The 16,918-nt window shown below is 48.3% G+C and overlaps 1 protein-coding gene across 2 annotated transcripts in view; it reads right to left on the bottom strand.

The window, feature by feature from the left end:
• Positions 1-16,918, bottom strand: part of HUWE1 (HECT, UBA and WWE domain containing E3 ubiquitin protein ligase 1) — a 1,655,742-nt gene that overhangs the window by 825,552 nt on the left and 813,272 nt on the right. For both annotated transcript variants that reach the window (XM_078664564.1, XM_078664565.1), the window contains 3 exons: positions 7,897-8,064; positions 7,340-7,485; positions 6,989-7,055 (listed from right to left, as the gene is read on the bottom strand). In XM_078664564.1, coding sequence (XP_078520690.1) covers positions 6,989-7,055; positions 7,340-7,485; positions 7,897-8,064 — 381 coding nt within the window. The remainder of the gene's footprint in view (positions 1-6,988; positions 7,056-7,339; positions 7,486-7,896; positions 8,065-16,918) is intronic.

Here is a 16,918-nt window from a genome sequence, read left to right as displayed (position 1 = left end):
TTTTGAGAGTGCCCAGAGCAGAGCGCTGCTGGGCCATAGATAGAAGAAACAGAAGGACCTCAGAAAGAGGGGCAGAAAGGGGATCCACAGCCTTTGTTGTGCACCATGCCACAAATTTGTTCCACCTGCAGGCATATACCGTTTCAGTGGAGGGACACCTGGCTGCCAAAATAACATCACAGACTTCAGGCGGAAGGTCGAAAGCTGCCAACTGTTGCAGGTGGAGGCTGGATAGGTTCGGGTAAAGGAACTTTCCCCTTCTGCTGTGACAGAAGATCGTACCGAATAGGCAGACGGACCGGGGGATTGACCGGGATACCAGTATCTTCGTGCCTAATCCGGAGCCACAAAGATGACTTGGGCCCGGTCGCACCTGATATTCAGCACTCTGGGCAGAACTGGTATAGGCGGAAAGGCGTATAATAGACTGTAAGAAAGAGGCTCTGTATATACTGGACCAAAGTAAGGTACAGTGTGCGCAGAGTCCACAGTCCTCAGAGGTTTGGCAGAGGCAAAAGTTAGTTATAACCTTACTTTCTAAAGTGGTAGCTTGGTCGAGCAGCAAGGAAGTATCAGAGGACAGTGTAAAGCATTTGTTGTACACACTCAGTCAGCAAATGGTCTCACACACAAGAACTGAACTCTAGGCCAATTGTTTTGTGTCAAACTATATAGTTTTCTTTTACAACCAACAAGGTATCAAAATATACTTTCTCAGAATGAGTTACTTTAGTTAAATACTTTTCAAATAGGCAATAGCCTGATTACAATAGTTACATTTGTTGCAATAGGCAACACAATTTCAAACAATGCACATTGAGCTCAATGGGAATTTCTAGTTAAATGCTATTAGTTACTTTATAGATAAATTTTCTAACAGGACTAGGTCAGATTCATTCGTGGGACATCTCATGTAAAAGGTTAAGTACAAGTTTCGGTTACAGTAGTGATTTTTTAGGAATATTATTGTATTTTAGTTGACACGTAGAAACTTTTTCACATAGAATCCCCAATTTTATCCTATGGGAGAAAATTCACTTAGTAGGTAATGTTATTGTTACTTTTTCTTACACAGTGTTGAATCCAGCACTGGTGTATCTCCTGAAACAATTGAAAATGCGTTTAAGTCATACAGGTGCTTTTTAAGGAATATTTTGGAACCGGATTGTTTCGGAGTCGAAGCTTTCGGGTCTGGTACGGTTCTTTGCTTTGGCACCGATGTGTCTTTTGGTTCGGGTGCCGAAGGGTCTTTGGGCACCGAAGGACGTTTTGGCTTCAGTGTCGAAGAGTCCTTCGGTGTTGAAGAATGTTTCAGTGACAATGGAGGAGGTGGAATTGGCACATGTGGTTTTTTCGGCGCAGAGGCACCAGAAGGCGTAGTTTTCTTCCTCGGAGACGAGCCCGGAGGAGGGGCGTCGGAGGGTAAATTTAGGTCTCGACTGGGCCCCATGGGCGGAGTGCCGACCGCTGCCTTTGGCTTGGGTAGTGTATGTTGTGCAGGGGCAGTGGTACTCATGGGCTGCCGAGACTGTATCGAGTCATCTGATTCCTCTCCCCCTGATATAATCTGGAGATTAGGCGAGTCTTCCTCGGCAACAAGTGGAGCCTCGTCCTCGGAGATATCTTCGAGTGGATCTTCGTTTTCGGAGACGTCCTCTCCGACAATCTCCTCCTCAAAGATGGCCTCCGGTGCTGGCGCTGATCTCCTCATCTCGTGTCGACGGGCCCTCCGATCCCGAATGGTCTTCGATCGGAAGGAGGCACAGGCTGTGCAGGTCGAATCGTCGTGTTCTGGCGAGAGACAGAGGTTGAAAACCCCGTGATGGTCGCTATGAGGGAATTTTGCTCGACATACCGGGCATCTCTTGAATGGAGTTCTGTCCATGAGGCGTAGGCCGTATGGCGCCGATAGGCCCAACGGCACGCGTCGACGCACCGGAATGTAGCTGGTGATGTCAAAAAGTCTATTCAATGTCGAAAAAAGTTTATCTAAAGTTTCACGCTTCGAAAATGCAGAAAAAGTATTTTCTAGCCGGAGCGGAAAACTTTAATCCGAACCCAGTGGCGGGAAAAAAACAATCTGAGGATGGAGTCGATGACCATCCGCAGTATGGTCCAAGGGAGGAGTCACCTATCTTGTGATTACAAAGACTTCTTCAAAGAAGACAACAACCTGCAATCATCCGAGCCCAACACCAGGTGGCAATCTATTGCTAAGTGTACAATCTGCAGCTCATATGCCTCGAACAGTGAGTTATCGGCTTTTGGGTAATAACTCGACTGGAAGAGTTAAGGTTCTGGGCCTAGACTCAGGGGTATCCCAGGGTCAGCTAGGTACATTTGGAACACCCTCAGAGGCACAGGGGCACCCAGGTGGAGAGGTAGTGTCACGGCTCCAGGTGCTTTGCAGAGGCAGAACAGACGCTAATCCCAATCGCCCGCTAACTGGTGTCGCAGCTATAAGCTCCTCAACCAATCATGGGGAAAAGGGGAAGTGGATTGAGAGAAGAGACACTCCGTCCGCTGAGCACCCTGGTCTGAATCTGGAATATTCTTTTCAGTTTCTTCTGACTGTTCTGCGTGGGTGTCTAATGCACAAAAGAGGGGTAGGGGATTGAGAACAACAACAGCATACCAATATACCTCTAACTACTATTCTCCAATTAGTACTCATCCTACCAGCTGTCTTCGGAGCCTTCGCCTCTCTTCTATATGTGATTTTAATGACTGGAAGTTCTTTCTAAAAGAGAAACACTACATTACTAACTATCTAATTTAACAGTTAACTCCACTTTGAATATTATGCCCTTCTTTGTACCTTTTGACTTCCAAATGCTGTCTTTAAATGTTTCCTTTATCACTTGGTAGATTGACGCACTGGAACTATATACACATAATGTCTTGGAACCAAGGAATCCTACAGAAGCGCGCAAATAGGAAGAAGGGAGGAACAGAGGGGAAGGTAAGAGTAGGAAAAGCGCAATGAAGGGAGGAAATAGCCAAGGCCAGTTAGTTTACTCTGTGACGCGGCAGCTGGAGTCTTACTGTATTTTAAGTAGCTGAAGCGGCTTACTGCGTCACTCCGTAGTCCTGTTTAAGTCTCGATGCAGGCTCCATCTGAAATGTCACTGGAACTGCTCGGACAAGACTCACAAGCCTGTACTCGTAGTCCTCTCGCACTCGCACTGCTCAACGCTACGGGAACTCGTCAGGCAAGGAAACGAACACTCGTTCCCTGCTCCCTCAGTGCTGAAGAGATTTCCGCTAACTGGCAGAGTTCTAAACTCTCAAGGGCAAATGCGGATGTATTTACTCACTATTGAATCACTAAGGATTATCAAGGGGTCTGCATCCTCCCGCTAAGGCAATTATGCGGAGGAACGAACTCGAACTGCTTTCTCTAAAAAACGTTTGTTGAAGTGCGCAGCTTGAAGGGCTCGCGCTTCCAACGAACACTGGACCGCATAGAAAGACAACCTCCACCGCAACTATCCACAATGGCGGCCATCTTGAGGAGGTCGCATTACTGGTTACAGCAATGCCAAACATTAACTGAGGAGGTCGCATTACTGGTTACAGTAATGCCAAACATTAACAGTCTTTGGTTTGCTAATTGCTCGTGCATGCTTGCGCCCTACAGGGCTAACAGTCAAAGCAACGATATGACTCCTGACAGGTAGTTAGGCCCTATGTTATCCAAAGAGAGGCAGGGGGCCTTCGGTTGGTGGCTGCTGGCTAGCAGGCCACGCGGCTGTGGGAGCTGGGCTCCTGGTCACTTGTTTCGGGCAAATGGGGAAGTAGGATAGGACAAAGGTTGCACTGCCAGGGGCAGTCGAGCGGCTGGGTACAGGATGCTTTTGAGCCGTCGGGCGCTCAATGTTATTCAATGGGGAACTTGGAAGATGAACAAAGGCTGCAGGCACGGGGATGGAGATTCTTCAGGAGCAACCAACATTTCGAGGGGGTAAGTTGGGATCTTGGAGGATAGGTAGGTACCAAGGAGTTGGGCACAGGGGGCCGTGGGGCACCGGGTGCAAGGGTGTCTCTTGACGTCTGGAAATCTTACTCTGCTGGTCGCGGTTGGAGGGGTCGGTGGTTGTGAGACTGCCACAGTATTGTCTATAGCCATAACCTTTCACCTGAGACTGCAGGCCCAAAGACTTCACTGTCCTTAAATCTTTGCAGAGCAGAGTCCGCTTTCTCTCCAAACAGTCTAGACCCATCAAAAGGCAGATCAAGAAGGGTAGCCTGTGCATGTCTTGTTGCAATGAATGAATCCATCACCCTGGCAACAGAATCCGCCGTGTCCAGGCCAGACAGGACCTGGCAGCCGCAGCCTGTGAGCCTGCCAGCACCTCACTCAGATTTCCCCTATCCACCTTACACAACTTAGGAAGAAGTTGTTTGGCAGAGTCCATAAGGGCATGAATAGATCTACCCAACAGACAAGTGGCATTGGTACCCTTCAGAGCCATGCTAGCCGATGAAGACCTTCTTTGCAGACTGCTCCAACTTCTTGGAATCCCTGTCAGCAGGAGCATGCGGAAAAGCACCTGTGGACTGCTTGCAACATGAAGCCTGCACCACTAAACTCTCAGAAGGGTGAGATGAAAGGAATATCGGATCCCATGGAGCAGGTCTATATCTTCTGGACACCGACCTTGAAACTGCAGGAGCAGAAAGTGGGTTGTGCCACACATCAAGGATTGGCTTGGTCAATGCTTCGTTGAAAGGCAAAAGTGGTTCAATCACAGAGAAAGGAGAATGAAGCATCTCCGTGAGTTAATTAGGCTTATACTCAGCCATAGGAAGCTGCAAATCCAAAAGTTCAGCAGCTTCCTTATCACAATATGATACGGTGCAACCTCTGTGGAAGGAGAAGCCTTCTGAGAAGCAAAATCCCACTATGGGGAAGTATCAAGTCCACTTGCCTCACACAATCCGTCAAACAAATCTTCCGTATCACAAACTTCTCCTTCCTCTATCTCTTCAGCCTGGCACTGCTCCTTCTCCAACAACCTCTGCTGCCCTCTCCTCGAGCGCATCTTCGGTTGTGGTCGATGGCTCCGGGAGCAGCGGCGGAGGGTCCGCTGCAGTAACAGATGCCAAACGATTAAGAGAAGGTTCACAGGATGGAGCCGGGGACTGCCCATACGGTGTCAACATCCGTGGATCCAGAAACTGCCAGGACGGCGTCGGCTGCATAAATGGCACAAAGGGGGCCCGAGGATACTGGTGAGGCACACCCAAACTAAAAGTCATAGGACCCATGGGACCCAAAGGCCCTACAGAGGGGTACAAGGCCCTGGCGAACACGCCATTCATCGCATTTAAAATATGTGATGATACGAACCCGGCGCCGGAAATTATGGGTTCTGTGCTGGTTCGACATCCAAACGAGGTACCTCTGGAATCAGAGCCGCCGGAGGCACAGTCGCCGAAGGAACCTCATCAGCCGGATTCGAGACGCACAGGTTTTGGAGAAATGTCGAGACTGCTCGAGTCCCCTTATATGAAGGAGAATGAAACTAAGTCTCCTCGGAGACACTGAAGGAGAGACAAAGTCCATTTCTCGACGTCGATGGACTGGAGAAGGCAGCCTCGAAACCACAGCCTTCAACGACCGGCACCGAGTTGCATGCATCTTCTTATGCTTTCTCTTGGAGTCGTGCGAAGTCGAGGACTTTGACCTTTTACAACCCCTTTTTTCTTTCCTTGCCTTTGCCATATACAGCTTGGCCTCCCGTTCTTTCAGAGCCTTCAGATTCATCTTCCTGCAAGAAGAACAGCCCTAGACGTTGTGGTCAGAAGATCATCAAAGACCGCCCTCATGATGGTCAGTGATCGACATATGACCCCCCCGTATTCCTTACAGGGCTTAAAACTAGACTTCCTCTGGGCAGACATGCCAAAACAGAGAGAGATACTATCAAAACGACAAAGTATCCAGTCGCAAGTATGGAGAGTCCAAGAAAAAACCATTAGCGTCAACAGCGCGGAAAAAAAAGAACAGGCATCACACCGACATGGTCCTCTTATGGCTCCAGTGACGTCCTGCGGAGCCGCGTGCGGAGCCATGGTATTGCGACTACCTAGTCAGCGTGGAGCGCTAGGGAAAGAAGTTATCGCAGATTGCTGGCGCAGGGGATATTCATAAGGTGAGGAATCCACAGCCAGATGTATCCATCAGAAATACCAATTTGCCCGGCTGACATAATATTTCCAACTACTAAATGGCAAATAAAATAAGCGCTTATATTGAGGTCTTAATGATAAGTTTAAATCACAGTAACCGTATATCTTTTTGTTTATTTTGTGGTAATACTAGATGGCCCTGATGAAGCGATAAACAGTGTGATTAATATTTCTCTGCTGTGAAAAAAAAAAAGATATGAGGCACTAGTTTGCTTACGTAATACACTGCAGGATCTGTTTGGAAGCATGGAAACGGTTGTTCGTGCAACTAGAAAAGGGTCTTCATGAAGTGGGGTAAGATAAATTAACTTAGTCACAGAATATTTTTTTCAATAAAGAGTCAGATAAGTTCCTGAGCTACATCAATTAAGCACTGAAAGACTAAATGATGGCAGGGCCACTTTTTGTACTATCTAGTCTTATGCCATTATCCGAGGTGGATGAAGCTGCAACTGGAGTAACGTGGCACACTAAGTGGCACTAATTAAGCTATTGGGGGAAAATGTTTGCTAAATCTTGTCCCGCACATGGGGAAACATTCAAAACATGTGGAACGAAATATCTATCAGAAAAGGAAGCCATAGACAAAGGATTAAAAACTATCTTAGGCTACAACCCACAGGTGCTCAACCATTTAGAATTATTAAAAAATATCTTTCAAATACAGACTTGGCATGGCTCATAGAGACTGGGCAAATGGCAATGGGGAATACAACAAACATATTTCTGGAACACTCTTGCCAGAAAATGTATGCCATAAAAATAAGATTGAATGCGCAGGTTTGATATTTACCTTCTCCTTGGGGTGTTCCGGATGGAGGAGTGTCAGCTGATGTGCTGTCTGCTGTGAAGACTTGAGCCTGCATGACAAAAAAAGAAAGAACTAAGTCAACATGAATGAACACGCTAGAAAATGCAGCAATGTCAACATGAGAGTGGACAAAGTAAAAAATGAATAAACAGGTGAAAAAGTACCACTACAGACAACAGTCACAGTGGTGACAAGGTAGAGTACAACCATCCAACATAACCAGAAACAATTATGCTTAAGAAAGAACAAACCGCGTTTAGGGATCAACATTTTCAGTATTCTGCCCTGCTTTTGGCAAGTCAGCATAGGACATCAGGCACCTGCGTGGCTTACATTGATGGTGAAACCAGCCTGGGTGTCGAAGTCGCTTCCCTGGCGTGTCAAGGAGCGGTACTGCTGGTAGACATCATCCCCCATGTCTTGCAGAATCTGGCTCACTTCCTGACTTGTCACAACAGGCTTGGGCTCAGACTTGTCAACTGGATAGAAAATGTAAGTATTAGTAGTCAAATAAAAGAACTTTTTAAATATATCATTCTCGACCTTTATATACCACTGTCACTAGGATGAGTTTTAAAACAAAACGGTGAAAACAGAAAAGTTGTAAATAAGAATGTTACAAGCTACCTGTACAGCAGATTATTCTTCAGCTACCACCTAATGCTAAAAAAACAAAATACTCCTGTACTCTAAAGGAACCCTAGGATATTGCGGCTTGCCTTTTTTCGATGTTAAGCTTTCCTTGCAAACTTCCAGGGCAAGACCACAGGATAAATGACTGGGCTTAAAAACTACCCTAAAACCTTATTCGTATTATGGAATAGGAAAATTGTAGTTTAAGAGAATTCTCTCGCACACACTGATGAACAGACTTGTAGTAATTCACATACCTTCCTCCGGGGCATGGTATGCTGCCAGTGCATTTAGCATATCATAGATCACTTCCTTGATGGTTTCAGGGATGACTGGAAGTGGAGACTGCTTCACAGGTGTGGTTTTCACTAGCTGCACAGCATTCGGACCCTTGATCCGAAGATTCTCAAACTCATCATCTGAAGCTGTGGGCAGACAGAACTTTTGGTTACACTTTCCATGACTAACATGCAAAAGCTTTCTCATCTTAGCAATTTCTCTGCAGACATTAGAACAAGTTAGGAAAATGACAACTCTTTCCTCATGAAGGGCAACAGAGCAGTGATGGACAGAAATGAAGTGCGAGCTCCATGAAGGTGGTGTTAACGACAGCAGTTGGGCCTCCCTTTAATCAGCCGGTTAAGGTTATTACGCAAAGTCTTCCCACCAATATTATCACTCATTAATACTAATCAAGTTAAAGCACTCCAAAGTAAGAACTCCTCGCAGAAGCAGAAGGCTAGAAGCAACGGTGGTTGAGGGACCTCTTTCACGTCTGAGAGGTTACCTAATCTCCAGGCATTGAGACCATATTCTCCAAGCTACCTTCTTTGTGCTCTGCATCATTCCACCTACTTCTGAATTCTAAAGCTTTCTATGGACATGTACCTACTAAGCTTTCAAATCAAAGATTCTGCATTTGCTGTGCTTAAGAGAACATTATACAAGCATTAAATAGCCAATAGGTCTCACCTTTGGGACCTTGTAAGTGTTTAGCGATGCAGGATATTATCCTGGGTGCTGTGCCGCCAGCTATCATCAAATAAACACTGATGAGCACATGCATACAGAGATATGCACTACTCAGAACGAGCAGATGGCCATTAGCACACGTAGGTAGACAGACCTGCTTACACAGGTACACTCATAGGGAGAACGAACACACATACATGAAGAACAAGTTACTCACCTTCGGTAACAATGCATCTGGTAGAGACATATATTAGTTGTAGATTCCTTACCTTAGAATTTCCCCCAAGCGTTAGTCTGGATCCAGAGATTTTTCTTCAGCAGTACCCTTGTACGTCGTCAGGTGCAATATGTCTGCTCCGCGTCCATAGTCCGCATCGTGGGCGCCGGGATGATATTGTGGGACCTACATAAACGCTGCCCTGCGTGCTACGTCAGTTCTTAACATGACCATCCACGGCAGAAGCGCAGAGCCAAGAAAGAGACTGACCACTAGTGCATAAAATCTAGGGCCCTTTAGGGGAGTCCCTATCATTAGAAATCAGTTTGCAGAGCAGGGAGGCTGTGTGGGGCAGTAAGGAATCTAAAACATAGGTTTCTACCAGATACGTCATTACCAAAGGTAAGTAACTTGTTCATCCGAAAAATAAATTACTTGCCTTCAGTAACCCATTACCTGGTATAGACTATCTAGCTGCAGATTCCTTACCTCTGAATTTCCCAGGCATCAGGCTGGATCTGGAAGCTTTTGCTGAGCAATACCCCTTGCGTGCGTGATCGGGTGGCTCCATTCGGCTCCATGTTACATCTGTATTCGTGTCGGTTAAGACAACGTGGTGCCTATAAAGGCGCCACCCAGGTGCGCAGACGTCAGTAGTTTCATTTTTGTCCACACCAGAAGCGCTGAGCCACGAAGTAACTGACAGTCGTGTGCAAAAATAGGGTCCTGAAAGGGGGAAACTACCCCAATCCTACAATATCGGTCCGCAAAGCAGAGAGGTATCGGTGGGACTGTATGGAATCTTCAGTTAGGGAGAGTCTCTACCAGATAATGTGTTACCGAGCGTAAGGAACTTGTTAATCTGATAGAGACATCTAGCTCCAGATTCCTTACCTTTGAATCAGATACCAGAGCCATACCATCTCGGCGGTAGGTTGTGGACTCATCCCAAACCAAAAATGTGTCCCTGAGCACCTGACCATCAAGGCCGTAATGTTTTGCGAATGTGTGCAAAGATGCCCACGTTGCAGCCTGACATATCTTGGACTGGGACACCCCCGAACCAAGGCTGTAGTCGCAGCCTTTCCCCTGGTGGAATGGGCCCTTAATCCCTCTTTGAACCTAAAAAGAGCGTGGTACTGTCGGTGGAGACGCTCCTCTTCCTTAGAGGATGCGGGGGAGCTAAGAAGGTGGGTAAAGTGATGGACTGACCCAGATGGAATGGGGTCACAACCTTTGGCAAAAAGAATGCCCTGGTGCGAAGCACCACTTTCTCCGTGAAGGACATAAGACAAGGAGGCGAGCTGGATAAGGCCTGCAACTCACTCACCCTCCATGCAGATGCAATCACCGCTAAAAAGGCTATTTTGATGGTCAACAGCCGGAGGGGCAATTGTGCAAAGGATCAAAGGGAGCACACATCAGATCGGTAGGGACCAAATTAAGTTCCCACTGTGGCATCACAAAAGGGCGTGGGTGGAAACAAGTGAGCCAGCCCATTTAGAAATCTATTTACAATAAGAGACTTGGAGAGGTGGCTGGTCTGGCAGCTGCAAAAGGGCAGACAGAGCAGAAACGTAACCCTTGAGAGTTCCCAAAGCAGAGCCCTCTGGGCAGGGGTTAGAGTGAATAAAAGGACAGTGGAAAGAGAAGCAGAAAGAGGTTCGATGGACCTTTCTGTACAGTAGAATACAAATTTCTGCCAACGGCAGGCGAATAAAGTCTTAGTGGAGGGCCGCCTGGCCGCCAGAATATCGTTAGACTTCGGGAGGAATGTCAAAAGCTATCAACTGTAGCTGCTCAATCTCCACACATGGAGGTGCAAAGTTGACAGGTTAGGTGGCGAACCCTCCCATGTTGCAGCGACAAAGGATTCTCCCGTAGGGGCAGCCTAGACAGAGGATCAATACTCATTCTCAGAAGCTTTGGATACCAGACTCTCCTTGCCCACTCTGGAGCCACAAAAATGACTTGGGCCCGGTCACTCCTGATCTACAGAACCCTGGGCAGGAGTGCAATGGGCGGAAAGGTGTACAACAGGCGTGAGCTCCACTCGCTACATAAAGCGTTGCCGAGCGATAGCCGTCTGGGGAAACTCCAGCGCGCAATGGCGCTGACAATGCACATTCTCTTCCGAGGCAAACAAATCTAACCAAGGTTCTTCATACTGCTGAATGAGACTTTGCACAACCTCCGACTGAACGCCAGGGCGGACAAACACAGCAGTCGACGCTTGGCAGATCACAAATGGAGTATCCAAAGAACCTGCCAGGTGTTGAACCACCAGGGTTATGCACTGCTGTTCCAGCCATGTCTAGAGAAGAAGAGCCTCTCGACAAAGGGTCCAGGACCCCCACCCGGGCCGGTTTGTTGCAGTACAACATGGCAGTGGTGTTACCCGTGACCTGCAAAAACTTCCCCTTGACAGAAGGATGAAATTCTTCCAATGCCAACTGAATCGCTGTGAAGCACAATAAAAGGTGTAGGAGGAAATTTATTGGTAAGGCTCTTAATGAAACGTAAAACAATTGGAGATTTAAACAAAGAGGGCTGGTCCGGCAAACAAAGGAAAGCCGATAAGGCCGACAAATAACCTTTGATAGTTGCCACCGCAAAACCCTGCTGGGCCAAGGAAAGCGCAAATTGAAGTATATTGGACAAACGAGCCCTTAAAGGGTCAATGGACTGCTCCCCACACCAAGCAACACATTTAGATCACCTATAAGAATAAATGGACTTAGGGGAGTCACGCCTGGCCGATAAGATGACATCTACCACATCGTGTGGGAGAGAAAAGGAAACCAGGTTGCCCCATTCAATCTCCAAGCATGAAGGTGTAAGGTCTGGAGGTGGGGGTGTAGAACCTGCCCCTCCATCTGGGAGAGGAGGTCTGCCCTGAGAGGGAGACGGAGCGGCGGGTGAGAGGAGAGGTGGAGAAGATCTGTGTACCACACCGTTCTTGGCCAATCCGGGGCGATCAAAATAACTTGGGCCCGGTCTTGGCGAATCTTCCTCAGAACCAGAGGAATCAAGGGTATGGGAGGAAACGCATAAAGGGGTTAAGAGTCCCAACTCAACTGAAACGCGTCCCTCAAGGCTTCCTGCATCGTAAACTGGAGACTGCAGAATGACGGGCAGTGAGCATTCTCGTGAGTGGTGAACAGGTCCACCCGAGGAGTTCCCCACGTCCGAAAGACGTGATGAACTACCTCTGGATGAAGTCTCCACTCGTGGTCGGCTGAGAACTGTCGACAGACTGTCTGCACGCACGTTCAGAACTCCGGCCAGATTTGCCATCAGACAAATCTGATGATCCTGAACCCAGGACCAGAGACGCAGAGACACTGCGACCCTACTCCTCCCTACTTGTTGACATACCACATCGCGGTGGTGTTGTCCGTCATGACTTGAACTGACTGACCGCGAAGTGAAGGGAGGAAGGCCTCGAGTGCCAGACGTATCGCCCACAATTCCAGAAGGTTGATGTGAAGCAACCTTTACTCTGGAGACCAAAGACCCTTGATCTCCAGATGCCCCAGATGAGCACCCCACCCTAGAGTGGATGCATCTGTTATTACTGTGGCCACCGATGGAGGTAGTTGGAAGGGCTTTCCTTGAGACAGATTGCCTTCCACGCTCCACGCTGTCACTGAGAAAGATAGACAACCTGTTGTCTTTTAGAAAAGAGCTCAAAACCTGGCTGTTTTGTCAATAAAGTCCATCAGGTTTCTTGTTCTGTGTCTGGTTGGGTCTGATAGCGCCGGGACACTGAGTAGCTGAGCGCTCTATAAGACCCCGGTTAACCTAACATAACATAACACCAAGACAGATCCGCTGCAGTTTCTCTCGAGATCCTCACCGACTCCCTGAGATCCCCTTGGTGTTGAAACCACTGCCTGCTGAGGCACCACTGGAGCGCCCTCATGTGCTAGCGTGCATGGTTGACCAACAGAATACAAGAAGCCATCAGACCGAGCAGACGAAGGACCTTCAGGACTGGAACGACCGCTCCATTGTAGAATAAAGGAATCATTTCCTGAATGTCGCAAATCCTTTGAGGAGGGAATGCACGACACAGTAGTGTCCAGCACCGCACCTATGAACAGGTTGCGCTGGGAGGGCACCAGGTGAGATTTGGGGGTACATTTATCGAAAAACCCAACCTGTGCAACAACTGAGTTGTCTCCTGCAAATAATGGAGCACTATTTCTGGAGATTCTGCTTTGATCAGCCAATCGTCCAGATACGGGAATACCGGTATCCCCGATCTTCTGAGATGTGCAGCCACCACAGCCATCACCTTGGTGAATACTCGAGGTGCAGAAGTAAGACCAAACGGAAGGACCGCAGACTGGTAGTGTTGCGATCCAACCGTGAAACGGAAATACTTCCTGTGCGACTTCAGAATAGGTATATGAAAATACGCATCATGTAAGTCGATTGACACCATCCAGTCCTCTTCCAGCAGCGCTTGAAGAACCGGTGCAAGGGTGAGCATCTTGAACTTCTCCTGCTTCAGGTAAAGATTCAAGATCCTGAGATCCAGGATTGGACGAAGTCTGCCATCCTTCTTGGGGATCAGAAAATACCGGGAGTAGCATCCCTGACCCCTCTCCTGCACCGGAACCACCTCTATCGCACCCTTTCTGAACAGTGTCAGGACTTCTTCCTGCAGGAGCAGCAGGTGGTCCTCCGAACAATAACCCTGGCAAGGAGGGTAATTTGAGGGAAATTCCCGAAAGGGAAGAGTATACCTATTCTCCACGAGATCGAGAACCCAATGATCTGATGTAATCAATTCCCAATCTCGCAGAAAATGGGTAAGCCGACCACCCACTGGACCCACATGATCCGGAATAGCGGATCTAGGGCTGCTTTACGGTGTTGGCGGAGGAGGAGGAGGAGGAGGCTTGGCGACCTCTAGGACGAGCTCTTTGTCTGCCCCTGAACGACTTGTACAGCGTATTTTGCTGCTGCTGCGGCTGCTGCTGTGATTGTTTGTAGGCCCGAAAGGAAGATCTGCCAAATCCTCTGAATCGCTTTCCAAAAGAGCCCCTGGTCTGAAGGCCCAAAGACTTTGCTGTCGCTCTGTCTTTAAACCGCTCTAAAGCAGCGTCAGCTTTCTTTCCAAACAACCCTGACCCATCAAAGGGCAAATCCATCAAAGCAGACTGAACATCCACAGAAAAATCTGAAGATTTCAACCACGCAGCTCTCCTAGTGGCCTCAGAATAGCCCATCACTCTCGCCACTGAATCAGCCGTGTCCAGCCCACTCTGGATTACCTGCCTTGCCGCAGAAATTAGCTCCTGAAAATCCTTCCCATCGTTCTCGGGAATTTTAGGCACCAATTGTTTGACGTAATCCATCAAAGCATGGATGCATCTACCCATCAGGCAAGTTGCATTTGTAGACTTAAGCGCCATGCTGGCTGAGGAAAAGATTTTCTTTGCCGCCTGGTCTTGCTTCCTTGTTTCTTTTTCCCCAGGAACATGTGGAAAAGCATCCGTAGACTTCTTTGAGCAGGCAGCCTGCACAACCAAACTCTCTGGCAGGGGGTGCGTCGACAAAAAGTCCGGGTCACCAGGTGCCACTCTATACCTTCTCGCAACAGCCCTTGAAACAGCAGGAGCTGTCACAGGTTTTTTCCACACCTCATAAATAGGCTCAGCCAAAGCGTCATTAAATGGGAGCATTGGTTCAATAACAGAGGAAGGCGAGTGAAGGACCGCAGTTAGAATGTTAGACTTTTATTCAGCAGTAGGCAGAGTAATATTCAACAAGTCAGCAGCCTTCTTAATAACAACGTGATAAGGTGTTACATCCTTGGACGGTACGTCAGACACAGAGGCCAAATCCCACTCAGGAGAGAGCTCAAGACCACTAGCCTCTCTCAAGTCATCAAAAGGATCCTCCGAATCCTGCAGTTCACCTTCCTCCAAATTTTCATCACGATACCTCTCCTCTTCCAGAAGCCTCTGTGCCTCACGCCTCGACCTCTCCTTCATAAACTAAGTCGACGGATCCGTGACTGACTCCGCCGGAGCCGACACCGAACTCTAAATCGGAAGAGGCAGCTTAACCCGAGGACGAACTGGATTCGGCATCGGAATCGAGGGTATCGGCGTCGATTGATTCGGCGGCGCTGGAAAATGCCAATGCAGAGTCGGAGCCTGCATGAAAGGAATAAAAGGCGCAGGAGCATAATCCTGGGGGACACCCAGATTAAATGCTAATGGACCCGTGGGACCAACTGGTGCACCAGTGGGGTACATTGCCCTAGAGTAAACTCCAAACATGGCATTCAGGAACTGAATATGATCCTGACCTGGAGCCGGAAAGGCTGGATAAAAGCCTCCAGGTTGCTCTTGAGGGAGCGGAGTCTTCTCGACCTCTGCCTCCACTTCAGGCTGGTGCACCGGGGTCGACGAACCCGCAGGCAACAAAGACTCGCCCTCTCCTTCCTCCTCATCATTTTCATCTTCATCTTCTTGACCAGAAGGATGGGATGGATTCGGAGAAGGATTCGGCAACTGCTCCGGTGACACAGGCGAATCCGCACGCGAAGCCTCACCCTCTGAGACCTGTACCTCCGAAGCTGAGGCCACCGACTCCTTTCGAAGTAACTTCACCTGTGACTTCGGCCTTGAACTCTAGTCTCTCAGAGTGATGGCGTGATTCATGACTCCTCTTCTTATGCTTCTTCCTCGAAGACCTCGAAGCATGCGCATAAGAAGACCCCGAGTACAACCTCGAACGAGACCTCGACCGCAAAGTTCGTGACCTCGAACTCTTTTTATCCTTCTTGCTCTTTAACTTCGCTACGAGGAGTTTCGCCTCCCTCTCCCAGAGTGCCTTCGGAGTCATCTTTTTACAGGATGGACAATCTTCGACGTCATGATCAGAGCTCAAGTACCAAACGCAGCACTCGTGCGGATCAGTGATAGGCATCTTGTTACATTCTCCGCACGCTATCCAGTCTTCTTCAAAGACATCACGACAGAAGACAAAGAAAACACCAGTAGAAACACAAAGTAACAAAGTTACTATACAGCTACAGACGATCCCTTGAAAACCGTTAGTGTAGACGACGCGGAAAAAAGGGAACTGATGTCATCACGCCGGTGTGGGCCTATTATGGTGTCGGTGACGTCAGCAGAGTCGCATGCGATGCCATGCCTCTGACGTCGTCCACGTCGGCGCAAAGCTACAAAAAGAATTTCCGAATGTTGCTGATGCAAGGGGATATTCACAAGGTGAGGAATCCACTGGCAGATGTATCTATCAGAAAGGAGGACTGCAAACTGGTCTTGTTGAGACCCTACCGTAAACCGGAGATACTTCCAATACGACTTCAGGATAGGGATGTAGAAATACACATCCTGTAAGTCAATCTACAGTATCCAATCTTCCTGCTGCAGCGCAAGAACAACCAAAGCTAAGGTCAACATTTTGAACTTTTGCTGCCAGAGGTAAAAATTCAAAACCCTGAAGTCCAGGATCAGTCTTAGCCGACCATCCGTTTTGGAAATCAGGAAATAGCGCGAGTAACAACCCTGACACCTTTCCTGCTCTGGAACACCTCTAACGCACCTTTCTGTTGTAAGGCAAAAAGCTCATGCTGCAGAAGCAGCAAATGGTCCTCTGACACCAGACCTGGTGAGGAGAGTAAGAAGGTGGAAACTCTTGAAACGGTAGGGTGTACCCATTTTACACAGGATTCAAAACCCAACTGTCTGAGATAACTGATTTCCAATCTTGTAGAATATGGGACACTCGACCCCCTACAGGGCCAGCATGCTCCAAGATGGGGGTGGGGGGTCTAGAAGCTGCCTTACTGTGGTACCAGTGGTGGGGGAAGGTGAGTAAGGAGGAGGAGGAGGACGACAGTTGCCGGGAGGACCCCCGCAGAAGGCCTCTACTCTTTCCTCTGTATGACCTGTACAGAGGGTTCTGCTTCTGCAGACTGCATCGAAAGGAAGCCGCCTTCCCAAAACCTTAATACCATTTGTATCCAAAGCCGCTGGGACTGCAGGCCCAAGGATCTTGCAATAGCCCAACTGTCCTTAAATCACTGCAGCGAGGAGTCC

Source organism: Lissotriton helveticus, chromosome 10 (genome assembly GCF_964261635.1).
Source record: "Lissotriton helveticus chromosome 10, aLisHel1.1, whole genome shotgun sequence".
In the NCBI taxonomy this organism is placed as follows: domain Eukaryota; kingdom Metazoa; phylum Chordata; class Amphibia; order Caudata; family Salamandridae; genus Lissotriton; species Lissotriton helveticus.
The sequence above is the reverse complement of the archived record's forward strand: the minus strand, read 5'-3'. Positions and strand labels throughout refer to the sequence as shown.